The 25,013-nt window shown below is 43.0% G+C and overlaps 3 protein-coding genes and 1 long non-coding RNA gene across 5 annotated transcripts; 3 read left to right on the forward strand and 1 right to left on the reverse strand.

Annotated features, from left to right (window-relative positions):
• Window positions 1-1,162: 1,162 nt before the first annotated feature.
• Window positions 1,163-7,113, reverse strand: LOC137902797 (phosphatidylinositol 4-phosphate 5-kinase type-1 alpha-like). Its single transcript, XM_068746877.1, has 15 exons — window positions 7,068-7,113; window positions 6,417-6,448; window positions 6,114-6,200; window positions 5,748-5,878; window positions 5,523-5,640; window positions 5,227-5,379; window positions 4,845-5,144; window positions 4,550-4,758; window positions 4,397-4,480; window positions 4,169-4,217; window positions 4,000-4,084; window positions 3,657-3,824; window positions 3,285-3,501; window positions 2,745-2,831; window positions 1,163-2,647 (listed from the first exon to the last, which is right to left on the reverse strand). The coding sequence occupies exons 1-14, from the start codon at window positions 7,111-7,113 to the stop codon at window positions 2,786-2,788; spliced, it is 1,725 nt and encodes a 574-aa protein (XP_068602978.1). The 3' UTR covers window positions 1,163-2,647; window positions 2,745-2,785.
• A 4,259-nt stretch (window positions 7,114-11,372) lies between these two features.
• LOC137903334 (uncharacterized) lies at window positions 11,373-12,861 on the forward strand. The gene is made up of 5 exons (XR_011105758.1): window positions 11,373-11,480; window positions 11,619-11,942; window positions 12,121-12,175; window positions 12,268-12,379; window positions 12,458-12,861. It is a non-coding gene; the product is annotated as an uncharacterized lncRNA (long non-coding RNA).
• A 907-nt stretch (window positions 12,862-13,768) lies between these two features.
• hcn3 (hyperpolarization activated cyclic nucleotide-gated potassium channel 3) lies at window positions 13,769-18,820 on the forward strand. Its single transcript, XM_068747529.1, has 7 exons — window positions 13,769-14,229; window positions 16,047-16,476; window positions 16,568-16,729; window positions 16,952-17,170; window positions 17,609-17,755; window positions 18,223-18,463; window positions 18,618-18,820. The coding sequence occupies exons 1-7, from the start codon at window positions 13,769-13,771 to the stop codon at window positions 18,818-18,820; spliced, it is 1,863 nt and encodes a 620-aa protein (XP_068603630.1).
• Window positions 18,821-20,478: 1,658 nt separating this feature from the next.
• On the forward strand, window positions 20,479-24,821 carry ndufv1 (NADH:ubiquinone oxidoreductase core subunit V1). 2 transcript variants are annotated; one of them, XM_068747215.1, is made up of 11 exons: window positions 20,479-20,538; window positions 21,438-21,547; window positions 21,632-21,714; window positions 21,859-22,029; window positions 22,569-22,752; window positions 22,897-23,086; window positions 23,166-23,378; window positions 23,847-24,013; window positions 24,105-24,186; window positions 24,284-24,429; window positions 24,615-24,821. In XM_068747215.1, exons 2-11 carry the CDS (start codon window positions 21,443-21,445, stop codon window positions 24,690-24,692), a joined length of 1,419 nt encoding a protein of 472 aa, XP_068603316.1. In that variant the 5' UTR covers window positions 20,479-20,538; window positions 21,438-21,442; the 3' UTR covers window positions 24,693-24,821. The 2 variants fall into 2 exon arrangements, with proteins under 2 accessions (XP_068603316.1, XP_068603315.1); XM_068747214.1 differs by having other exon boundaries at window positions 20,480-20,507.
• Window positions 24,822-25,013: the final 192 nt, after the last annotated feature.

A 25,013-nucleotide genomic window follows, 5' to 3' on the forward strand; every position in this document is an offset into this window, starting at 1 on the left:
GGTCAGACGAGTTCCGTGTTCCCGACTAGCGCAGAACAGACTGGGATGTTTCAACAGCAACTTCAGGATAAAAGATGACTCCTTGTATCGAATCGCTTACCAAAACAAATGTTTTACGTATTTATTCTTATTTACCAGCTTTAACTATGGCTTATGGAGACGTATCATCATGAAACCGGATATAATTTTACACATTTAGAATAGGATTGAGGTAAAATCTCCATCATGGTAGATGTATTATTGTATTACAGTATCCATGATGTATATCTCAGCATGATTTCAAATGTTTTCATGTAAAGAAAGTAAATGCAAGATTCCCACAAACCAGTTATGTTTATTAATGAGCAAAATCACACTGTAAGAAATATAAAAGTGAACGCTGTTCATTATTAAAAGAATAAACACCAAACCCTCTTACAGTGTCAATCACAGTCACACTGCATCGTTGACAGAAATCAACATGCATAATGAAATATAAATGAATACCAATGTGTATATTTTATTGCATAACATTTAAATGCAGCTTGAAGATTAATTAACAGCTATGAAAATGATGAGAATCAGAGGAAAGGATTTCATATTTTTGTTTTGCACGTCAGCTTGTGCTAGGAACAGGCACATTTCCAGTATATCATTAAAAATAATCGCATTCAATAATAAATACTATAATACATACAACTATTTACACGCTTGGCTCATGAGCTGCATGTACAATTGGTTTAAGGATTAACCATAAGGCACAGATTCACTTTAAATACCGACCTTTGACCCAACAGCACACAGAATCATTCCTAATTCATACTTATGCCATTTAGGATAAATAAAAACGACAGCTAGTCTTTGGAACGTAAAATAGCACGAGCACAACAGTGGAGTCCAGTTTGAACGACTTGTCTACCACAGACTGAACCGGTGATTCTGGCTAACACTAACCCCCCACCTGCTGCTTATGGTTTACCCAAACCAATAACAAGCAACAGCAACGACTCAACAAAGCTATGCTTCCTAAATGTGTGGTGAAAATGTCATCTCTATTGAAAAACGGCAAATGTTATACTAATACGACTGAGACAACCCAGTAACATGAGAAGTTTTGAGTAAATACAAAAATGGAATGTAACTTGTGTAAAGAAAGGACCATGGGTGGTGGGGGGGGGGGGGGTGTTCAGCCTTAATGGTTAATGGTCACCAAAGCCTCTCAATTTTTCAGTATCTTTTCCAGCATCATACATTTGTTATAAGAGATTTTATGTTCTACATGACACTTAAATGTGAATGTGTTAGAATATGAACTCATCTTCACCATTAATAGCTCAGGAGGAGGTTTGTTGAATTGTAATAATGCTCCAAAAGCATTTTGGAGTGTTTTGAGATTAGAATATAGAGATATCTTGATAAAAAAAAACAAAAACAGATTCACTGCCTTTTGTCATTTTCAGTTATATTTTCCAGAAAGTTGAACCGCTACAGTGTAAAACTCCCACATGAATTAATCGATAAGTCACATGTGCAACCAAAAAGGCAGCCCTCGGGGGTGAAAGATCGAAACCGAAATGGCTCCAGCCCTTCATCCAGATCCAATCGTAGGTTCCATAGGTTCTCTACACAGAACTGTTAAAAATGCTTAAAGATAATCTCACGCTCATAGATCATCAACTCCTTTATCTGAATTTATTGTGCTGTACTAGACGCCCAACCCACCAGGCTCAACAGAATCCATCAGAGAGTTCATGTTTTACATAGAGAGACGGTGAAAGGCCTCGTATCAACAAAGAAATAGAAAGCAGCTTTATAAGTTAGTCTTTATTCGACACTATGGAATCTGTGTTTCACCACCGGCGTTCTCTCTGATGTCATCAACTTGGGTATTATTTCACTTTTTAAAAAGATCTTAAGGGCTCTTTGGTGGTTTGGCGCCTTGGTTGTCATGGTAACGGCTGTGACACAAGCCCTGGGGTCGACATTTGCTGTGGCGCTTTGTCAACAGCCGTCAGATAAGAAGTCTTTGCTTACTTTTGGACCCGAGCCAGTCGACAACAAAACCTGAAGCTGATATAAGACCTTACAGTGTATAAATACTAGAAAAAAAATACTTTTGACGTAATCCTTTGAGCATGGCAGGAATGATTCACAGTCTTTAAAGTTGCACGGGTCCATTAGAACAGCCGGTTAAACAGAAACCTTTCCAGCACGATCTTCATTAAGCCTAAAAAATGGCAGCTTAAATTCTTGCACGAACGCACAAATGTCTATTAAAAAGTATCTTCCCAAACCTTGTTTTAACTCATCCAAGGCAAACAAGGATAAAAATCTATGCTCTGGTCTCTGTGCCAAACCCTTAGTGTGAAGTACGCACGAGGACATGCTACGACAATTTAGTACAACGCAAAAGAGAAACTGATTTAGGAGGAGCACGTAGGAGGAGTCGGAGAACGCATCCTCCTACGTGCTCCTAACATGTTTTAGAGTTCAAAGGAAAAGTGAAAAAAACAAAAAAAGAACTTAATGGTTCGTTTTGGTCCTGCTGAAACGCTAAACCTGTTCAGTTCTGGCACGTTAAATCATACCAAGGGCAGCCGTGACACTTCCTCCGTGCTCACAGCTTCGTCCCTTTTAGCTCCAACTCCCATGTCCTTCCCAGCTGAATCTGTAAAGCAGAGGAAATGAGCGATTCGGTAGAAAGCGTCACAAACAAGCCCCAGAAAACACTCAACAGTGCTGTTTGAGAAATTCCACCAACTTACACAGCATTTATATTAACCGGGAATGACCTCACCGAGTGAGGTCACAGATTCAGCACCACGCCTTCTTCAAGAATCCGCAGCGGATCTCTGTAAGCAACGGAAGGTGGAAATGAACATTCGTTCAATAAGAAATGCTGGGATTAGTGTGAATGTATATCAAGTGAATATTAAACATACAAAAAAAAACCTCTTAAAAAAATTCCAAGATGTTTAGTTATTTTTTTCTAAAAGGTATGCAGTTCCTGGTGTTTGCCACTAGTGGGACTCATGTGAACTGTTGGGGTAGGGATGTCGATTTTCCTGAGGGTCAGGTTGAGGGACATTTTACCTTTGCTTTACTTCCTGCTCTCACTCCCAGCCGGCGTTCCGTCTGCAGCAGGTCGACTCCAGAGTCAATTTTTTTTTTTAGCTAAAACTAACATCTTTGAGCAGCTCAAGCCAAACGTAATGAATTATCTTTATCAAGGCTGCATTATCATATTTCTTTTGGGGGGGATACATACAAACAACCTCCTTGGCACTTCTACTTCACCCTCTCACCTCTTGGTGGCGCTGTGCTCCTGGTCTTTGCTGGACGTGTCATTTGATTCCGCTCCTGCAGAGCGACTGGTGTCCTCCTGAGGCGGAAGCTGACCTGCGGGAGCAGATGCAGGTTTGGCCGAGGAGGGGATGGCGTCGGCGGATCCAGAAGTGTCGCCAGCAGCATGGCTGAGGGGGAAGGTCTTTGGAAGGAGATCGGGACGACCCGACTGCAGGACTGGGAGGGAGAGGAGGAAACGCCGTAAGTACCAAGTTGCGAAAGAAGAACTTTGCATGTTAGAACAGGCCAGACGGCGGCGGAGTCAGTCAACGACGTCGGCGTTCGCTCTCTCGTTCGCAGCTGGAACGCGAGAGCCCGTTTCCGGTCCTCACCGCGGTCGCCTTCAGGTTCTCCTTTGCTTTCAGAGCTGACTTGTTGTTGAAGCGAATGCTGCTGGTTGCTGCTTCCAGCCTGGGCCGGCAGAGAAGCGCCAGAGGCGGCCGGCTTCTTCAAAGGGCCGTGCGTCACGGCGCGGCGTTTCTTCAACGGGGAGTTCTTCACTGGGTGCAAACGGTAAAAGCGTGAATCAAAGGACTCCGATAACGGTTTATTAAAAGTATTCCAGCTGGACCCCAAGAGTCGCCACTCGCTCCTTGGTAAATAGTCGAGCTAACGTGTTTGGGCGCTTAAATAAAAGCGTGTATTCATGCACGCGGGGAAGCGCAGCGTACGTACTAGCGACCCTCCTGAAGACCACGTTGCACATGAACTTCTCAAATCGTTCTGCGTAGAAACTCGGTCTGTGCACCGACACGCTATCCTGCAGAAACAAAGCGACTTCAGGGATTACAGACGTCTGTCGATTCAGGACGCGGTCGAGCGAGCGCAGCAGACGCGTCCTTACACCGTCGTGAACCAGCGACTTCCACGAGTGTTCAAGCCTCTTCACGAATCTGGAAAGGAACACAGTCTGGGTTACTTTAAGAGCCGCGGCACTCTGCTGACCTACGCTAAGAACGGCTCCTGAACGCATCACGTGCAGACGCAGACCTGCCGTAAAGCGGCTTTGTGCTGCACGAGCCGCGTAAACAGAGAAAATGTCCCCGTGCAGATGTGCAAACACGCCGTTTACCTATATGACTGCAAGATGTCTATGATGCCCAAATACACCAGGAGCCGCTCTCCTTTCGTGCTTCGAGCTGGGATGCCGCCGGTCCTGTGACGTGAAACGGCATCATTTAGCGCACAGTCATCTCTCCACAGCCACAGAAGCGTCATCCCTCACTTGTCATCCGTGTCCCCTGACCCCCGGCCCCCCGCCTCGGCCTGGATCGCTTCTATAGCCGTGCTGTACAAGGACTTCTGTCCTTGCGGCCTCCTTTGGTCTGCAGCTCCTGCCGCCGCCTCTTCGCCGACCCGCTCCCGACAAGCCTGATCCAGATTGTGGATTCCCACCAGGAGGCTGTAATCCATTATTTTAAAACTTTGCAGAAGCTGAAAGGAAAGAGAGAGAGATTGCAGAAGGATACAAAAAGAAAATGGCAACGCTTTTGATGTTATACTAATTCTGCAGCTCCTACCAGACAGTCTCTGTGCATGGTTTTGCAGACAGCATTGTACTTGTCGCCATCCATTAAGAGCCCCTCATTCAAGTCCTGCATGAAATCCAGGTCCTTGTATGTGGGCACAGCCTTGTCTCTCTCTTTAGCCGAGGCCCGCCGCTTGTATGTGGAGCCCTTTAGATCATACTTGAGATGCATCCGCACAGAGCTCGGGAGCAGATTGTTCATCACCGCAATGCGGATGTTCTTACCCGCCGCCTGGACGCAGTAGAGTCCATAAAACTTTGGTAATAAGGTCCGCTTGTTCTGGTTCAGGTTCTGGTGGGGGGGGGGGGGGCAGAGAAGATGGGATGTTGAAATGAAAACAAAGCAAGTCCCGTCGACGCATCAACGATCTTACCATGAAGTACCCCGGAAGCAGCTTCTGCAGAAACTCGGCCTCTTTGTGCTGCACCGTTTTAATGATGAACTCGTCGTCACTGGAGAGGTAGAAGAGGGACCCACTGGCCCCGGAGTTCGAGAGCTCGATCAGGCTCTCGTTACACAGCGAGTACTGCAACCACAGAAACATGTTGGAAAAGAAAACGCGGACCGAGTGTCGTCAGCAGCTCCACCTCCAGCATGCAAAATAGGACAAACACACAACATCAGCCACGCAGCGCTTTTGCTTTTCCAACTCGGACATTCAAAGATTACCATGTAGTCATCGGGCCGGATTCCAAACATCTCCCTGAAGTAGCGAAAGGCCATCGGGGCATAAGTCTTGAACCTGAAGTCTCCATAGTGGTGAGCTGGCGTCAGGTTGCTGCCCTCGCTGCCAGCCAGCGACAAAGCAGGAACAGGATTACTAAAACGACTCAGCGGCGCAGAGCGGCTGCAGGAAATATGCCGGTTTAAACAGGACTCTAAAGAGCGACCGACCTGGGAAAGAAGATGCTTTCCACCACCTCAAAGTCCTGCAGCAGCACATCCCTCTCCGGCTTGTGGCTCAAGCTGCCCACCGTGTACGTGATGGCCAACTGGATAGCGCCTTTCAGAGCGGACGATGTCGTCTGGGAGAAACAAAGGGCTCTTACTCCGTGTGCGCAGGCTTCCACACACACAATCAATGCACAAGTGCTTTTGATGAAAACGACAAAATGAATATATTCAGGTATATAAAAGTCTTCTGGCTTTCCGGAATCACAATGTCTTTTTCCATTACTGTCTGAGCAACAGATAGAAGATCAACCAAATAACTGAGGCGTGGATCTAAGTGTGCATCGGCCACCGGCCGCCGATCTGCACCTTCTTGTACGTCGTCTCCCCGGTGGGGTCGATCCCTCGATGGCCGATGGTCTTTTTCATGTTTGGCGTCATGGTGGTGCCGGGACCCTGTCAAAGCACACACGATGGAAGGAAGGCGACACCGTGAGAGGAAAACAAATCCGTAGCCACACGCAATATCCTCACGTTTGAAACGGGAAGTAACACGGGGTGTGTCAGCACGAGATCGAGCCATTTCCAAACGGCCCCTCGCATTCACGCAACAATGACCAAACAGAGACGGATTGACACACATCTCCTCTCCGCCAGCCTCTTCGTTCTTACCTCGATGGGATTTTTTCGAGACCCAGGAGAATCTGAAGGAAAAGCGACGACACAAAATGTTTTACAAAAAAAGACACAAGGAGGGAAAAGGACCGCAATGAGATCAACGATGAGCCATCTCATTCATTACAGAAGTGATGATGATGATGGACATATTTATTAGATAGAATGTTAGCGTACAAGTACAGTCACACAGTAGCATGTATTACAGTACAAGTACAGTCAAACATCCTGTCTAAGAGGAGCATTTCAAAAAAGCCCTTGTGGTCTTGTTTCCGTTGAAAGTCCTTCATACAAGTCAATCAGACCTGACTGCATGTCTTTGCAGGTGTGTGCGTGTGTGTGTGTGTGTGTGTGCGTGTGTGGGGGGGGGTCACATAAGCATGTTGTTACCATTACAGAGACTTCCTCCAGGGCCAGTGAGCGTATGGCTCTCTATAATGGAAGGTAGCAACCATTAGCTGGAGAAAGTGTTTGTTAGGGTGTGTCTGAAACAGTCTTAACCCCGTCACCGCCATACGGTTACCGTGGAGAGAAATCACAGGGGCCAAGAGATGACGTTTCTCATGTGTAGCTATTTACCGGAAACGCTCAAATCTTAAGGCCGACGCATTGGGCTTGGTGAAGGTGGTAGAGAATAAGAACTCTTACTGCCAGAGGAGCCCAGCCCCGGAGGATCCTCCGCAGCTGTGGCCATTCGGAGCAGAATCTCAGGCTTCTTCCTGCGAAACTCTGATCTCCTTGAGTCACTTCTGGAAGTCAAACTTCTTCTGCGAGAGGACTTCACTTTATCTGAGGATAAGATGATGAGAAAACGAAAAGCTCATTTATGACACCAGCCACGTTGACCGGATCTTTGAACGGAGACGCTTATATGAAAACAAACAGTACAAGAGATAAGGATGTTACTTATGTAAATGGTAATAGAGCATAATACCAGTGATTAATAAGAAAACGCGAGGTGGGAAGCGCGATTTTGACATTTAACGAAACAGATGCGGGAAAGCTAACATTAGCTGGTAACTCCCATTTAACTTTTTGCAACTTTAACGAAGACTCTCACGCTGAAATCCAACGAAAAACGACACAGGCCGTCAAATTGCTCGACACTCCGGTACGGAACTTCGTAAAATGTCTTTGTTAAAAAAAAGAAATGTATTTTTTTTTTACCTTCTAAAGGCTGTTTCCCCCAAAACTAATAAACAAGAAGGAGTCCGGAAGCAGGATATTTATGATCTCCTGTCACAGCGAGAGAAATAATACCATTTCCGGTCATGTTTCAGAATAAAACGCAACGTCGGTTAGTAAAGTCAGAACACTACGTTTTATATACAGTACTGTAGTTTATTAAACTGTATAATAATTAAAATATATAGCGTATACAATACACAAGAAAGAAGAATATAATGGAAATTAATACACTCAAGTGCCAATGCATGAAAATAGTTGCGCAGTTGGAAAATATATTATTTTAATTATTTAATATGATGGTAAAGTGGTCCCAGCGGAGATGAGAGATGTGGCTCACTGACTCCTAAATCAGAAGAGCGGTTTCAGCGCAGACCATGATGTAGATGTAGAACAACCCTGTTTAGATTAGAAGAACGCAGTCAAAGTAGCAGTTTAGGCGGCTACATTATTTTGAAGCCACGCTGGAAGTGTCGTCTTGGGATATCCACAGAAAATTATTGATCCTTCTAGTTCACATACAAGCAATGTAAAGAGACTTTAAAATATTTCTGTAAACCCAAATTATTTATTATATTTATTGTGGGGACACACCCAAACTTTTCATTTTGGTTTTGGTTCTGTGACTGTCACATATTCGCTAATGTAGCCAACAGCTACCCCTGGTGGCCACTTATGGTATAGTATAATATATATAGTAATAGTTTTACACTCATCCCAATCACCCCAAGTCGCCAAGATAAATTAAAAATGCATTCCATGCAAGAGTACAGGACTCAGGAGGTTAAGATAGCGTGTTCATTGAGGAAAAAAACATTTTATTCCATCCCTTATTAGCTCGGAATACAGCATGAAATCATTTCAGGACACAATTTGAGCTATGGAAAATGTGTTAAGTCTTCATGACAAGACTTGTAAATGCAGTGAAAATAATAACTTCTGTTAATTGTGATATAAACAAAACCTGCACGCCCCTTTCTGTGGAAAGGCACTGCTGTCAGGTGGTAGATTTTGTTTTAACAAGCATTTGCATTGAATGTGAAGCCCGGCTCCTGGGGGACTGGGGGTGCAGTGTAGCCTGGTGTTGGGCTGTAGTTGGGGTTTGGCAGCATGCTGTTGAAGCATGTCCAGCGTGCATCGCCTCTGTCTGCGCAGCATTCATACGGGAGAGTCATGGTGGAGTATTCTTCCACACAGAAGAGGGACAGGGCTTGTTTCCACTGAAAGAAAGACAAATCTTACATTTGCAAATATTTGTAAATAAGCATGTAAAATAGTTACCATGTCTTTTTTGTAAAAAGAAAAAAGAAAAAGATTTCTGAAAAATAACTAAAATATTTTTCTTTTATTATATTTTTAATTTAACTGACAGTTCTGTGTATATTTGTGGCATGTGTAGCAGCTTTAAACGTGGATAGAGGTGCATATTCACAGTCTTTCACAAATCGCACAAACATTTTCTGTTATTTAGACGATAATTGTGAATAGAGAATCTCCATAAGTATTCTATTGTAACCTTATAGACAAACTGACATATCTGGCTAAGATAGTGAAATTTATGTAAATAATATAATTATTGTTTAATAATTGTGGTCTCATTTTATAAATGATAAAATCTTCAGATTTTTATTCATCAAGAACTATTCTGTAGTTTTTTTTGATAATCTTACGAACAAAGAGACAAACGGACAAACGGCATCAGACGCAGGAAACTTACAGCCTGGTGGGCACAGCAGAGGATCTGGCTGTTCTGCTTTGTGTCCGATGCACTGCAGCACGAAGCGTACCAGGACTCCAGGCGGTTGATAGCGTTTCCAAGGCGGCGGAAGTGGCTGCCACCAGAAGCCTGGAAGAAGCTCCTGGGGTATCTGGGACGACCCTGACCATGAAGGCATATGGCAACAAGGTTCCAGGTCGTGGGACGGGCGGGCGGGAACGGGACATCAGGCTCATTGAGAGTGCTTCTTTGGGTTTCTGTAGAAGCCAAACAGTGAAGCAGTAAACATCACCAGAATATGGGAAGCGCATTTAGCTTTGACTCTCAGAAAAAGAAGAAATTACCTCCAACGTCTGCACGATGAAGAGTCATGAGGGTAATTATCCACAACGCTGCGATGCCTGCAGCCGAAATCATGGCTAACTTATCGCTTTGATTTCTCTTTAACAAGGTGATAAACAGGAACCGAGACTGGAGCCGCAAGCGAATGTGATGGGCGTGAGTCTGAATGTGTGAAACGCTAGGATGTGGGTGGGATGTTTGGTTGTGGGAGTGTGTGTGTGTGTGTGGGGGGGGGGGTCTTCTGTGATGTCTTCTAATGTAACGCTCAAAACAAATACAGCGTCATCGCATAACATGGTGCAACGTTCTTATATGAGAATAACAAAAAGCGTGTAAAGTACATAACATAACAGTGTGTGTGTATTTAGCATTAACATATTAATCACCTCTCTATTTTTAACTTATCAATACCCTCCCTGCAGAACAACGTGAAGTCAAACACGGTTTAAGAACATTAATAAAAGAGCAGAAACTAGAGTTTGTTTTGCGAGTGGATGACGGTTTGCAGGCTGGATAAAGTGTGTCGGAGAAACACATAACAGACGCCAAACGCTTCTGCTGCGTCTGCTGGAGATAAACTGGCCTTAAACTCCCTCAATCCCTCCGACGTGAGTTTGTTCTTTGGTATCAAAGAATGTTCAACATCGTGTGTTGTTGTCTCCCGATCCTGCGCTGGTATCTTAGCAACTCGCTTACTGCTTGCCACCTGTTCAAATAGTTCCTGTAGATCATGCACTAGAATGATCGCATGTTTATTGTGATGTATGTCCTACGTCAGTTGCCGTAGGTTCGTACTGCGCATGCTCGGGTTCTAGTTTATGGTCTTGTTGTTGTAAAAGCCACGCACGGGTGTAAGAGGCAATAAAGACGTGTTACCGAAAATAAGTATCTGTTCTCATTTTCCTACATGGTGTCTTTTGAATGTTCTTTAATATACATCATCAATTCATTTTGATTCGTGTGCACGAGCATTCCCAACCTGGAACGCGTGTCCTGCTGCCACCGATGGAATCGGTAACATTCAACGAGACCCGTTGGACTTACACATTTCTAACCTCAACCTGTATATGGGTGGAAGAATCGGCGCTCGCATGATGCCCCCGATGGTCAGAGGGGTGAGGCGAAACGAGTCTTGTTGTCTTTGCGGTTTGGGGCGTTTGTTGTTTTCTTCCCCAACAGGTTATATATACTATAAGAAGAATAACCGCGTAAATATCTGGACTCTCTGGAGCTGGAGAAGCCTCTTGGATGAGAGGTGAAACGTCTTCAACCCAACTTGAACAACCAGCTGTTCTTGTCTAGCCCGGTCCACTGGGAGTTCTTTCCCCAGGACACTTCGACATGTGGAGAACGCCAGAGGTGGGGTTCGACTTACGAACAGAGCGTTTCCAGGGACCGGCTCGATCAAGCCTCTTGGACCGTGATCCACCAAGAACCGATGCAGCTGGCTGGTTGCCCATACTTACACCAAAGTACCTGATTGGCTACGGCTGCGATTGCTCGCTTGCAATGAATCACCGGCTTCTCATTCCGCTTCACACACAGTCTTTTATTTGCTTTACTGCAGCAAAGCACACCTCCGTTGCTTCCTGATCCAACAAATGAACAGCATGTTAAACAACCTGTCCAACTGGTTTCCAGTGTGAAATCCAGTTGGACAGCCTGTCTGTGGAGAAAGAGGGAGGAGGGACAGGTGAGAGGAGAATTAACAACGCGAGCAGGACGTCACCTGGACGCCTGCAGCTCGTAGTTCTTTGTCGGACAAGGACGACTTGGGTGAGAAAAGAAAGACGGAAAGTTGCCCATACCCATAAAAGGTAAGTGGATGTTTGCCTTATGACTAATAAAGTATACACATGTATCGCACTGCTAACACCAATACCTCGGCTGTACGCTCCTTTCTTCTATACGTCTGCAGGTTTTATTGATCTCCTTCCTTGTGTCTCTGTTTTCAGGCTCCCATCACTGCAGCAACAGCCCCGATGCGGACTCTGTGGTTTGTTGCCATTTTATGCACCCTATTTTCCTTGGGACTGGTGGTGGTTATCTTTGGCCAATATTCAATGAGGGCGAAGCGCAACAAGTCGTCTGTGATTCAGGAAGCTCATTTAACTGCCATTAATAAAGAATACATCACAATGCAGTTTGAAGCAGGGGTGTTGGGGAAGAAGATAAGTGTGACAAATAAAGAAATTAGAAAGGAATCGGAGGAGTTGAACAGCCTCCGTCTGGAACTACAGCAGAGGACGCAAGAATATGAAGAGTGTCTGGGGGAGAAGGTAAAAAGAGTTTTTGAAATATTCTTCCACGAAGAGAATCTTTGATGTGTCAGGGGGCGTGGCTTTCACTTCTATGGGATGGGGTTTCCTTATCTTCAGTGTGCAAGTGCTCGAGGAATGAATGTTTCATCAACAAATAAACTTTTCCCAGTATAACATTTCCTTCATTATACCGCAGCAGACAAACAGTGACATACTCAAAAGCCTGGAGAGGGAAGAAACGGAGACTAAAGGTATAACTCGGTGATTCTTCAGAGACATCTTGTGATTATGGTGGTGGAAAAACAGGCCAAACTGACAACCTTTTTTTTTTTTGGTCGCTAAGCTAAGCATAAACAAGAATTGGATTCATGGAACAAAGAGATCGACGGTTTCAAAAAGGAACTGAATGGATACAGAAAAATATGTGACTTTACAGACAACGAACTGGAAGTTGTGTAAGTCATAAAAAGGGTTGTTGTTAATAGAAAGCAAAAGTCGTATGTGAGTAATAACGACTTCACTTTGTCTTTTAGGAAATTATGTGGTTCCAAAGCAGCAACTTCTCCTGAAGATGATTTATAAAAAAAAAAAGACCCCAAATGATACAAGAAGTCTATAATATGATTTCCCTTGAACTTTTATGCTGGAGACTTAGAATTACCACACTGAGAGAAATATCCTCTTAGATCAATCATTCTGGTTGAGCTAATACGTAACATTCCAGTTTGGTTTCTTCTGACAGGGACTCCCAGCTTAATCTTTAATATCCGTCTTGACAAAATAAGAATAAATGTACTGATCCTACAAATACCACTACTTAACATCATTCAAGTACAAATATTTTTGATGTTTGATTTTTTTTGTGTTGTTCCTGTTAAAATAAGATGTTTAGAACAAATTGCGAACCCGAACATTGGCACTGAGTGGAGTTTTAATAATAAACCATTTGACAAATTCCTGAAAGTTTGCCCTCTTTTTTTGATGATTAACACACTACATGCACACAAAAACCGGTTTGGTGATGCTGCAGCGTCGACATGAGACGTGGCACCTCAGAAAGCGCGCGCCATCAACAATCAGCTCGCGCGCGGGTAGACAGGAAGTTACCTCCTGTCCTGTCGAACCCGCGTTACCATTAAAAACCTCATCTGATATAATAGCAGACTTTAGTTACAGGTTAATTGATATTTTAAATCATTAATATTTTGCATAATAAGCTAAATTAGGCCATATTTTCTTAAAAGAAATCTGAAATAATAGTGTTAAAATGTAAGCTACAAATTTTAAAAAGCGTCTAATACGTTCACAGTGCAGGTGTAAAGGATTTCCCAAATATAATTAACTATAATTTGTCTGCACAACCGACCTGCTGCCCTGTCACCACCGCGGGAGTTGTCCCGCAGGAGAGAGAGAGTATGTCCTCCACTAGGAGGAGGAGGAGGAGGAGGAGGAGGAGAGGTGAGAGGACGCAGTTATGCCAACAAGCCGATTATTGAAGGCTGCTGTCAGCCCTGTCCGTCAATCTGCGTCCGTCCTCTCATGGTCAAACTGAAGCGGACACATTTTCTGAGGCTTAAGTTTTTATTTCCAGTGCAGCAGGATCCAGTTTTTTTAAATGGACGTTACAACTTTTTGAGGATTGCTATTGTGAGAAATGTTATTACTATTTTTCTACAAATGTGTGTTTTTAGCTGCAAGGTTTTTTGTCTTTACATCTTAAAAGAGAGTCAGAATAGTATAAAATGCATTTCACATCGGAAGCTTATGTAAACTTTAAGAAGTGAAAGCCCTACAAGGGGGGGGGGGGGGTTTCCCCTTTCTACTTTAAAGTGTAAGCTGTAAAAATGTCCAGCCTCTCCAGGGGCGCCGATGACCAGAGAGGCGTCAGCGAGAGCCCGGCTCACAAACCGGAGACTTCCAGGTTCCGCAGCTGGAGCAGCCTCCGCTTCTCAAGATGGAGAAGCGGCTCCCAGAGGACCACACCCCCCAGCACCCCGTCCCCGAAGACGGACAAAAGGACTGATCTGACCAAGACCCTCTTCTCCTTGGTCAAGACTCACGACGACGACTACGCGGCGGCGGATCCCGGAGGCCTGCTGGACACCAAGGCTGAGGGCGAGAGCAGCAGAGATGACGCCCCCCAGGAGCAGTCCACCTACTTCCAGAGGCAGTTTGGAACCATGCTGCAGCCGGGGGTCAACAAGTTCTCCTTGCGGATGTTTGGCAGTCATACGGGTGTTGCTGCTGAGCAGGCCAGGGTCAAGAGCTTTGGCGTGTGGATCATCCACCCCTACAGTGACTTCAGGTAGTGAAAAGTTCATCTCACAATTTCCTGACCTTAATCTTAGTATTTATTTGAATTATTTTCTACATTTCGTGGCAGAAACTGGACAAATATGTACACGAGAATTCCTTCTTTGTCACTGATCTTACACACGTTCCTTGGAAGCATCTGGTTGCGATGGTGCTCGGATGCAATTTCTCAAAGGCCAGCCTGCAATCCTGGTGTCATGGTTCCTCACACAAGATAAGGCGATGAAGGGATGCGATTAGCGATACAGAATATAGGGCAAGATCATCCGGATTAATTGTCCAACGGACGACTTCATTTTTCCTAACCCTAACCCACATCCAATGATACTGATAATTTAAGGCATGTAATCCAATAAATCCAATTTGACTAACATCCATTCACTTCTTGCTCCAGTCAGGCCTCATTTGGTGAGGATTTGGTGGATCGGTTCAGCTTTGGGGGCTTTTTTGAACAGCATCATAGCAATCATGCTCAACCAAACCGTCTGTGCAGCCTCTAATAATGGCCTCCATCAAATGTAAAAAAAATAATATTATAAATCAGGCCTATGCCAGAGAGAGAGAGAGGATAAACCGGTGCAGAGGGATTATTACCCATAAGAATCCCTATAATTCCAATCTTACTCTATTATGCAATAATACACAGACAGCTGAGAGGGGGCGGGGGGGGGGGGGGGGGGGGATTATTGAACGCCTGCTCTTCTTAAACCTTATGCTCCAACTTTCCCTTAAACATTCCGGGTCGTAACAGCAGTTCTGATACTCGGGTTTCCTGTTTAATGTGTAAAATAGCGCCGCTTATCATTTTGCAAATTGACCAGTAAGTAAATCTGTTAATCTGAGATTGCCATGATCCTCTTATCAACCATGCTTATCGTTTATATGCACGCGTGCACGGAGAAAGAGAGATGATTGGCCTTTGTGTGACAGGAACGTCAACAAATGTTCTTCATCGGAATAAAAATGGCGGCATCAACATTATATTAGATTTTGTGTTTTAACCAGGGGGCCTCTTGTCAGTCCTTCTGGTTCACGCATTTATTGTAGAAAACAAAGTCTCTCTATATCTCAAAACACCTTGATAAATACAAACAGGTAAGAGGGAGAATCATCCATTTAGGATCTCGGGGCGTTGTTCTCTGAATATTTTTACATTTTGGCTCCTTTGAGAAACTCCATTCAGATTTAAACACAATATTTTAAAGATGGTCCGCTTGTGTTTTCTAGAACAGAATTAATCTGCTGAATTTGAATATCTTCTCTGATACACACTGAGCCTAAGGTGTGCGTACACACACACGCACTCACGCACGCACGCACGCACGCACACAGTCAGGCACAGTTTTTTGGTCGCATTATTAGCAACTGCTAAACATGAGATTGCATGACATGTAGTCATGTAATCTGGCGTGTCGAGACAAAGGGCAAGAAAGCAAGACACGGAGGGATGAACCTGAGTGAGAACGAACCAATCAGCTCTCGGGTGCACTGAAGGAGGTCGTTTTAGAGAGAGAGAGAGAGAGAGAGACCTAAAGTGAGTGATACTCGATGGAAACTTGGTAAGGAAACCCAAACCATGCTCCATGCTGGACACCCTGAGGAGGAAGGGACTTGTCTGACAGGAAGCAGTGATGGGCGCCGATGTCCGGGCTTCCACATCCTGAAAGCAGAAGACCATCTCCAGCAGTTTACTTTTCCCTGATGATGCAAACATCAGGAGCTAGTAAAAACATTTTAGCGAGTGGATGCACAAATGAGTGTAGCCTATTCCTGAAGCATAAAAACCCCCGACTCTCCTCCTCTGTCCAGGTTTTACTGGGACATCGTGGTGCTCGTGTTGATGATGAGTAATCTTGTCATTCTGCCCTGGGGAATCACCTTCTTTGAAGATCAGAACACGAGGCCCTGGGTCACCTTTAACGTCATGTCTGACACTCTCTTCCTCACCGACCTGGTTTTAAATTTCCGAACGGGCATCGCGGGAGACGACAGCCACGTCATCCTGGACCCCAAAGAGATCCGCATCCAATACCTCCGCTCGTGGTTCCTGGTGGACTTCATCTCCTCCATTCCTGTCGACTACATCTTCCTCATCGTCGACCTGGAGTCCCTCCAGGATTCGTCTGACGTGTACCGCACCGCCCGCGCCCTCCGCATAGTGCGCTTTACCAAGATCCTCAGTCTGCTGCGTCTCCTCAGGCTGTCGCGCCTCATCCGCTACATCCACCAGTGGGAAGAGGTAATGGAGGAAAAGGAGGATGAGAGAGAGAGAGAGAGAGAAAGCTCATTGTGATGTAGAAAACAGAATTTTATGTTTTCCTTGCTGTCAGATTTTCCACATGACCTATGACCTTGCCAGTGCTGTGGTGCGTATAGTCAATTTGATTGGCATGATGCTGCTCTTGTGCCACTGGGATGGCTGTCTGACCTTCATGGTGCCGATGCTGCAAGACTTCCCCCCAGACTGCTGGGTGTCCATAAATAATATGGTGGTAAGCACATTTTTATTTACATATAGACATTAGTTCATTGTATTACAAGAAACCTTATTAGGTGTCATAAAACGCAAATATTCTGATTTTTTGGTGTTACTTGAATAAAATATTGCTTTGAGTTATCAATTTACTTAAGACTTTTTATTTAATTTTATTATGTCTTAATCCTGTTTATAGCTAAGATTATTTGATCCTAACACCTCTGCTGTTTTAATTTAGAATTCAACCTGGCACATCCAGTACTCGTACGCCTTGTTCATGGCCATGAGTCACATGCTGTGTATAGGATATGGGGCACACCCTCCCGAAGGCATGAGCGATGTCTGGCTCACCATGATCAGCATGGTGGTGGGCGCCACCTGCTACGCCATGTTCCTCGGGCATGCAACTAACCTGGTCCAATCCTTGGATGCGTCCCACCGCCAGTATCAAGAGAAGGTAATCAAGATGCAACGTTTTCTTCGTCTGAGGAGATCCACGTGTGTGATCACGTGATTCTGACTGAAGTTTCACGAGGCCGCCAGCTTGCTTGCTTTATTCATAGAAATTGTGCCAAAAGCAAAGAGAGTATTTGTATAATCTAGTGGATTTTGTGCTGTGATCCTCTCCGGGGGATTTTTGCAAGATAAAGCAGAACAGATGACAGACAAATGCCTTTGTTTGTGATCACTGTTCGCTAATGGCCATGGAAAATGAGTTCGTAATCCACATTCAAAAACACAGCTTGACAAATTACAATAAATGAACGATTACTGTGATTATAATTCAGCAAACACATGATAGAAAATGTGACTAAATGTGACAATGGAGCCGCGGAATCTCAGCAGCGTCCTCGTGAAGGTCAAATCACCATGTGCTTTGTGCAAATGTTTGCAGTATAAGCAAGTGGAGCAGTACATGTCGTTCCATAAGCTGCCGGCCGACTTGAGACAAAGGATTCATGATTACTACGAGCAGCGGTTCCAAGGCAAAATGTTTGACGAGGACAGCATCCTCGGAGAGCTCAGTGATCCGCTTAAGGAGGTTTGTTATTCATTAAACCTCTGACGTGAGTCCGGTCTCCTGCTCACTCGCTCTTTCCCTCTTTTGTCCCGACATGCCTGTTTATTATATAGGAGAGAAAACCTGGTATGTTTAGGACTAACAAAATACATTTCAAAGATCATCTATGGCTCTGGGATTTTAGGATTGGCATTATTTCACTATGTTTCGTCATTTCACCCTAAAAAAAAAGGTCAATAATAAAATGTTTGCTCACTAAAAATGTTTGAAATATTTATCTGGTGGCAGCCTCAGCCTTTATTATCGAAAAAACTAACCAAGAGCCATAAAATATTTAATTTATTATTCCATAAATAAAAGAAGAATTTCCTAACAATTGTGAAGTCTGAACGAGATAAATAATTGGTCAGCAGAATAGAATAGACATTTCCCCGTACCTCTTTGACAGCTTCTTAATTCCATCTCTTCTGTTCCCCCCTCCCTTGCAGGAGATTATCAGCTACAACTGCCGTGGCCTGGTGGCCGACATGCCGCTTTTTGCCAACACCGACTCTCATTTTGTGACAGTGATCCTCACCAAGCTGCGTTTCGAGGTCTTCCAACCTGGAGACTTAATCATACGGGAGGGAACGCTGGGTAGGAAAATGTACTTCATCCAGCACGGCACCGTCACCGTCACCCCGCAGAGCAGCAAGGAGATTACACTCAACGATGGGGCACATTTTGGGGGTGAATATTTGCCACTAACGTCAACTGTTTCCAATCTAAGATGTATATATTCAAAGCTTTGATTTATTTTGTTTGACAATGATTTATAATATATTGACTTGCCTAGTTTTATATTTGACCTACGTGGCTTTAAACTGACTCTCCTTTCCTCCAGAGATCTGCCTGCTGACCCAAGGACGACGCACAGCGACCGTGAAGGCCGACACCTACTGTCGCCTTTACTCGCTGAGTGTGGACAATTTCAACGAGGTCCTGGAGGAGCACCCCCTGATGAGGAGGGCATTTGAGAGTGTGGCTGTGGACCGACTCGGCCGGGTTGCCCGCAGACCCAGTTATGTGCCTCCCCCACCCGACTAATGTCCTCAGTACCAACAGAAAAATCCAGAATTTCATAGCGACATGAAAAAGAAATCTACTCCATTATAAATTATGACGACCCTACCATGACATACTATTACTGCACTTAAAGGCTCAATATCGCTATTTCAGTCTCAATGAGATGTACCGGTATATGTTTTGTGTCTGATGCTCATACATTTATTTTGCCATTTACAAACTGTACATTGGCAACACCTACTTTTTCAGATTTTCAGTCGTCTGTAGCTTTCTGACTGCATCATCATCCATCCTATCATTCATACGAGACATTGCAGAAGCACTAGGGCACCATCTGGACGATTCATCATACAGCTGATTCAAATGAACCCTCTGGACTGTAGGTTGCGTCCTGTCAGGGTTTAATACCAGTGTTTATTGAGGATAAGCTGTTATGATGTAATAACTGCACAGTGACAGATTGTGCACAGTTACAGTCATCATTGTTTCAACTCGACATCTCACTGTACTCCCATTTGATGCTTGGAGAATGTGAAAATGTTAAAATGATGGGTTTGGCCAGCATAGTTAGAGGTCAGGTGACTTGCTCAAATGCATTTTAGTAGCATCCAGGTGTGTTTCAAACCCACTTTTGCATCTTCATTTTGAAAATGTATAATAGATATTAGGTTTCAGATATATATTTGGCTTTAAAGCAATAGCCCTTGTGCAAGTTAAATAACAGACAATCAGAAATCCCATTTCTATTTAAAAAATGATTTAATAATTGATTTTGAATAGGCTTAACATTAAAGGTTGATAGTCTGATCAGTTGTGCAACAGGAAGAGATATTGATATTGATAAGAGAAAGAATACCATGAACTCATATTTTACGATGTATATATGCTATTATTATTACTAAATTCACTAATACTGTGTATTTTTTTCAAATATGTACAGAACAAAGACCTTGTTATTAAATGTCATCACACAATTGGAATTTTCTGATGAATAATTTTCATACTATATTCATGTAAATAAAACTATTTCTACCCTTCCTAAAAATGACCTGAAATTCTTTCTGTGTTTTTCCTATAAAATTTGTTTTAAAGACATATTGTATAACTGCCTATGAGCGCAAACACACACACACACACACACACACACACACACACGCACCACTAACTTCACAAATGACTAAAACCACAAAATCATCCATATAAGATACAGCCGAATTAGAATTATGTAGAATTATGTATTATAACAACACGTGCGTGTGTGATATATATATCTAGTTATGTATTATTACATGTAATAATAATATGACATGATATAGTTATATATAATATATACATTCAAGTTATATGTACAGTTAATGTATATAAAAAACACTTTAAAACTAAAGTTATATTGTATCTATCATATTTACGCACAATAATTGTTAGATTGAATGTCAATATTTTTGTTGCATCGGGATAGAGCTCTATGGATGGTCATGTATTCTTCGTATTTTACGTCTTATTTGTGTAAAGTAATTATTGTGCATCATTGTCGTAAGCGATAAAAAGTATATTATATACACAGTACAACAAAGGAGAACGAACTGTAAATAAGCACAATAACAACTGATGACGGTCCCTGTTTTGAAAGGTTTGTTGTTGATGACATCTTCCGGCTCGTGGCTCCATCTATATCCGGTTCAAGTTTCAGTAGCTCAGGTATTAGAAGGTACGTAGCAGAGGCTATTTGCTAACTTACAGTAAGCAAGTTCATTGTTTTCGATTGCCTTTATTTGACTGGCTCTATAAATTTATCAGAATATTGTTTCGTATGTTGTCCACTTGAAGTTTCAAAGTGATGTTGTGGTTCCGCTGATTTTATTTTGACATTGCAAGGTTAAACACTAGCTAACATTTTAGCGCTAAGCTAGCAGTAGCTAGCTGTATCGGAATTGAGACCAGTGTTTCGGTATTGCACGCAGGAATGGACATAATTGAATAATTATCATATTTATTCTGTAGCATTACAAGAGTGTGGCTCTTAAATATTATAGAGTGTTAGAATTAAAAACCTGGTAGCCAGCAGCCAAGTCTCTGGCGTAATGACGTCACATAAGAAGTTATACAAGTATCAAAACAAAGCTTTTCCAAAATCCAAAAAAGGTTATGTCAAGCATTTATTGATCCATAATAACATCAAAGTTAAGTTTGGTTCCGGTATTGTGTTGAAACAAATCTCGAATGTTGCTGAAAAAAAACAAAAAAACAAACGTTGTTTTTATGTAGCTTAATTGATTTAAGGCTAAACTTAAAAATTAAATAACCCTGTTTATAAGAGAAACTAACATGATTATACTGAACTGTTTTTTCTAATTTATGATAAAAAAAACACCATTTATTTTATCACCATATATGTTGATCTGACATCAAACTCAAAAGCTGAATGATTTGGGCTTTAGACTGTAGCTCAGACAACCTTATGAAAATGGTACCTTTTAATTTGGAAAAAAATGCCTTTATTGATGTAATGAGTAAAGCATGTCATTGATTATATAAATAGAAAGCTATGTAGTTGCGATATTGTGATATTCTGATAAATCCAATTACCAGTTATTGAAATCTGACTGACTCGTCATATTATGGTATGTCCTGGCTGTAGGAAGGATGCTCTCCCTGTCTCGAGCAGTGGTGAGTGGGGTGGCTCGTGCTCCAGCTGCTGTCAGCCAAGCTGGAGTGACTGCTGTCAGCCGATTTAACAGCACAGCACAGGTACCCTTACCTATATTTTCTTGAAACTTTAATTGAAACGATAATACTTGAAGTAACTTTTTATTTTTTGTCTTATTTTGCCAGAGTGCTCCTAAGAAAACAACATTTGGACCTCTTGCAGATGAGGACAGAATTTTCACAAACCTTTATGGCCGCCATGACTGGAGGTAGCAGCCCTAATATTATTCACAAGTGGAAGATATTAAGCATTCTATTTATTTGATTGAACCTCTTACGCAATATAAAGTCATGTAATCTTTGTTTGGTTAAAACTACCACAATATTGACCTGCTCATATATTTGTGCTTCAGGCTGAAGGGGGCATTGAAACGTGGTGACTGGTATAAAACTAAGGAGGTGCTTTTGAAGGGGGTCGACTGGATCCTCAATGAGATCAAAGTTTCTGGCCTACGTGGGAGAGGCGGTGCTGGTTTCCCGACTGGCATGAAGTGGAGCTTCATGAACAAGCCCAGCGATGGCAGGTCAGTGAGGAGAATAGGAACCACAACGAACATGTATTCAGTTGTGGTTGACATTTTCATGACATTTCACAAGTTTATATGTAGAAAGCAGGGCTATAGTTGTGAAAGTGTTTGTGATACTTTGCACTGGTTTTTCCCAATAATTGTAGGTGATTTGATTGATTATCTTCTTAGCATGAAGGAAATGACCATTTCAAACCCAAGCGTGTTTATGGGCATTACTGACATTTATGTCACTGTAAGTGTTTGCATATGAATTTCAAAGAATCCAGACTGCAATTAATAGATGATTACACAACTTTATATTTTAAGTAGGCTTACATTTGTATCTGTTGCTAAGAAACAATGTATTTTTGCATATATTCCAGCTGTTTAAAGGGAATACACTTTAGTCTTACGGTTTTTGTATGGATTATTTTGCCAAGTTAATCTTATTTGGAAATAAAATATCAGTTTTTACTACCGGTAGTTGTATTTGTACTATATACAAATAACAAATAACTTACTCTATTTAGTCCACTTTTAATATCTTGCTTTAGACCAAAGTATCTGGTGGTGAATGCAGATGAGGGAGAACCTGGTACCTGTAAGGACAGAGAGATTATGAGGAGCGACCCCCACAAGCTGGTGGAGGGCTGTCTGGTCGCTGGGAGGGCGATGGGGGCGCGTGCTGCTTATATCTATATAAGAGGAGAGTTCTACAATGAATCATCCAACCTGCAGGTGAATATAGACAAAATGACATTTAAAATGGTTGTGCATTTTGCAAGGATTTTCAAAAATATTAGTTTAGACAAAGGATTGAAGAAATTCTATTAGTTTCAGTTCATGTAAGTAAAATGATGAAGCGATTCTGACTGTCTTTAGGTGGCTATCAATGAGGCTTATGCTGCCGGACTCATTGGAAAGAACGCCTGTGGTTCTGGTTACGATTTTGATGTGTTTGTGATGCGTGGCGCTGGCGCATATATCTGTGGAGAGGAAACTGCTCTTATTGAGTCTCTGGAGGGCAAGCAGGGGAAGCCCCGTCTAAAGCCCCCATTTCCCGCCGATGTGGGTGAGTAAAACTATAATGTTCGTCTTCTTACCAGTCATTCTGAAATGTCTACATCGCTCATGTTTTTTTTATCTTAAAGGTGTGTTTGGTTGCCCAACAACTGTTGCCAATGTGGAGACTGTCGCCGTGGCGCCCACCATCTGTCGCCGTGGAGGCTCGTGGTTCCTGAGCTTTGGCAGAGAGAGAAACTCTGGCACAAAGCTTTTCAACATTTCTGGTCATGTTAACCATCCCTGCACCGTAGAGGACGAGATGTCTATCCCTCTGAAGGACCTGATTGAAAGACACGCAGGTTCAAGCCACACTGAGAATTTGGCAAAAAAAGAAAAATGTGCCTCGCCTCTCGCCCGTAGTCAGCTGGGACAGGCTCCAGAAACACCCTTGACCCAAAAGGCGGGTAAAGCTGCTGTAGATGAGACGATCGAGGTCGTCTCTACAAGAAGATGGATGGATGTACCCATTTCCAGAATATAATTGAGTTTCTGTGAATTGGTGAAACCGTTTTTTAAACAATAAAATCTAACTTTTTTTTTCTAACATGTCTGCACATGAGCTTAAAAACGACAACATTTATGACATCAGTCATTGTTCGAGTTTTTATGCAATTTATTTTTAAATCTAACTAATGGGAACAGGAAATGTAAAGGCATCATTTGCTTGTGTGTGCCTGAACCAATGCACTGAAAAGATTAGTGCAAGCACGGCAGTGAGTGAAAGAGTTGATTTATTTATTTAACAGCAACCAACGTCTGTCTGGTAGGTGGAGTGCGCGGTGGCTGGGACAACCTGCTGGCTGTAATCCCCGGTGGCTCCTCAACACCACTTATTCCCAAGAGTGTGTGTGAAGAGGTGCTGATGGACTTTGACGGCCTAGTCCAGGCGCAGACGGGCCTGGGAACGGCCGCCGTCATCGTCATGGACAAATCGGTACGTCTGTCACATCTGCAGCACAATTCATCATGAAGAAATAAATCACGCACCATCGGTTACATTTGTCGCTGATGCACGGCTTTTGCAGACTGACATCATCAAAGCGATTGCCCGTTTGATTGAATTCTACAAACATGAAAGCTGTGGCCAGTGTACACCCTGCAGAGAAGGTGAGGGCTCCGTCGTCACTGATCTTAATGCTACAAACACACGGTCGGTACCTTTTTATGAAATTAGAAACGTTGACCTTTTCTTCTGTTTTGTCAGGAGTGGACTGGATGAATAACATGATGTGGCGCTTCGTGAGAGGCGATGCAAAAGCAGCAGAGATTGACATGATTTGGGAGCTCAGTAAGCAGATTGAGGGACACACTATCTGTGCTTTGGGAGATGGTGCCGCATGGCCAGTCCAGGTAAACACAAATTTACTTGCATACTAACCAGTAGAGTTTTTCCAAGTTTACTCTGCAAGATTGTAGCCCTGACTTTACACTTGCTGACAGTTTTTGTTTGTAATAGAGGCGCCGTTCTTCTGCTTTAATTGCATTCCTGACATACCATTCTCTCTGTTTGTCGTTCTCTGTACTCTTTTTCTCAGGGGTTGATTAGACACTTCAGGCCTGTGATGGAAAGCCGAATTTCTGAACACCAGGAGCAGAAACAGGCTCGGGCTTAAAGGGCTCTTATATTATGATCTAATTCTCCTGCCTCACACAAATTATTTAAAGTGAGAATGAGTTCTCTTATCAAGGTTAATGTTTCTGTCCTCATTGTCTGAATAAAGTTCTGTGAACCTTAAACTACACTTTTGTTTTGTCTTTGTGTTGTAATCTCAGTATTTATTTTCATTGTAGAGAATATTAGAGAATGGTAGGAGATTAGAGTCAAAGTTACTGTCATTGCACAGTATGACAGTACAGTACAGACTTTTGGCACCTACAGTACAGTGCATAATAATTTACAAGAATACATACCTACAGGCAGAGTATTAAGCTCT

Source organism: Brachionichthys hirsutus, chromosome 13, assembly GCF_040956055.1.
Source record: "Brachionichthys hirsutus isolate HB-005 chromosome 13, CSIRO-AGI_Bhir_v1, whole genome shotgun sequence".
NCBI lineage: Eukaryota > Metazoa > Chordata > Actinopteri > Lophiiformes > Brachionichthyidae > Brachionichthys > Brachionichthys hirsutus.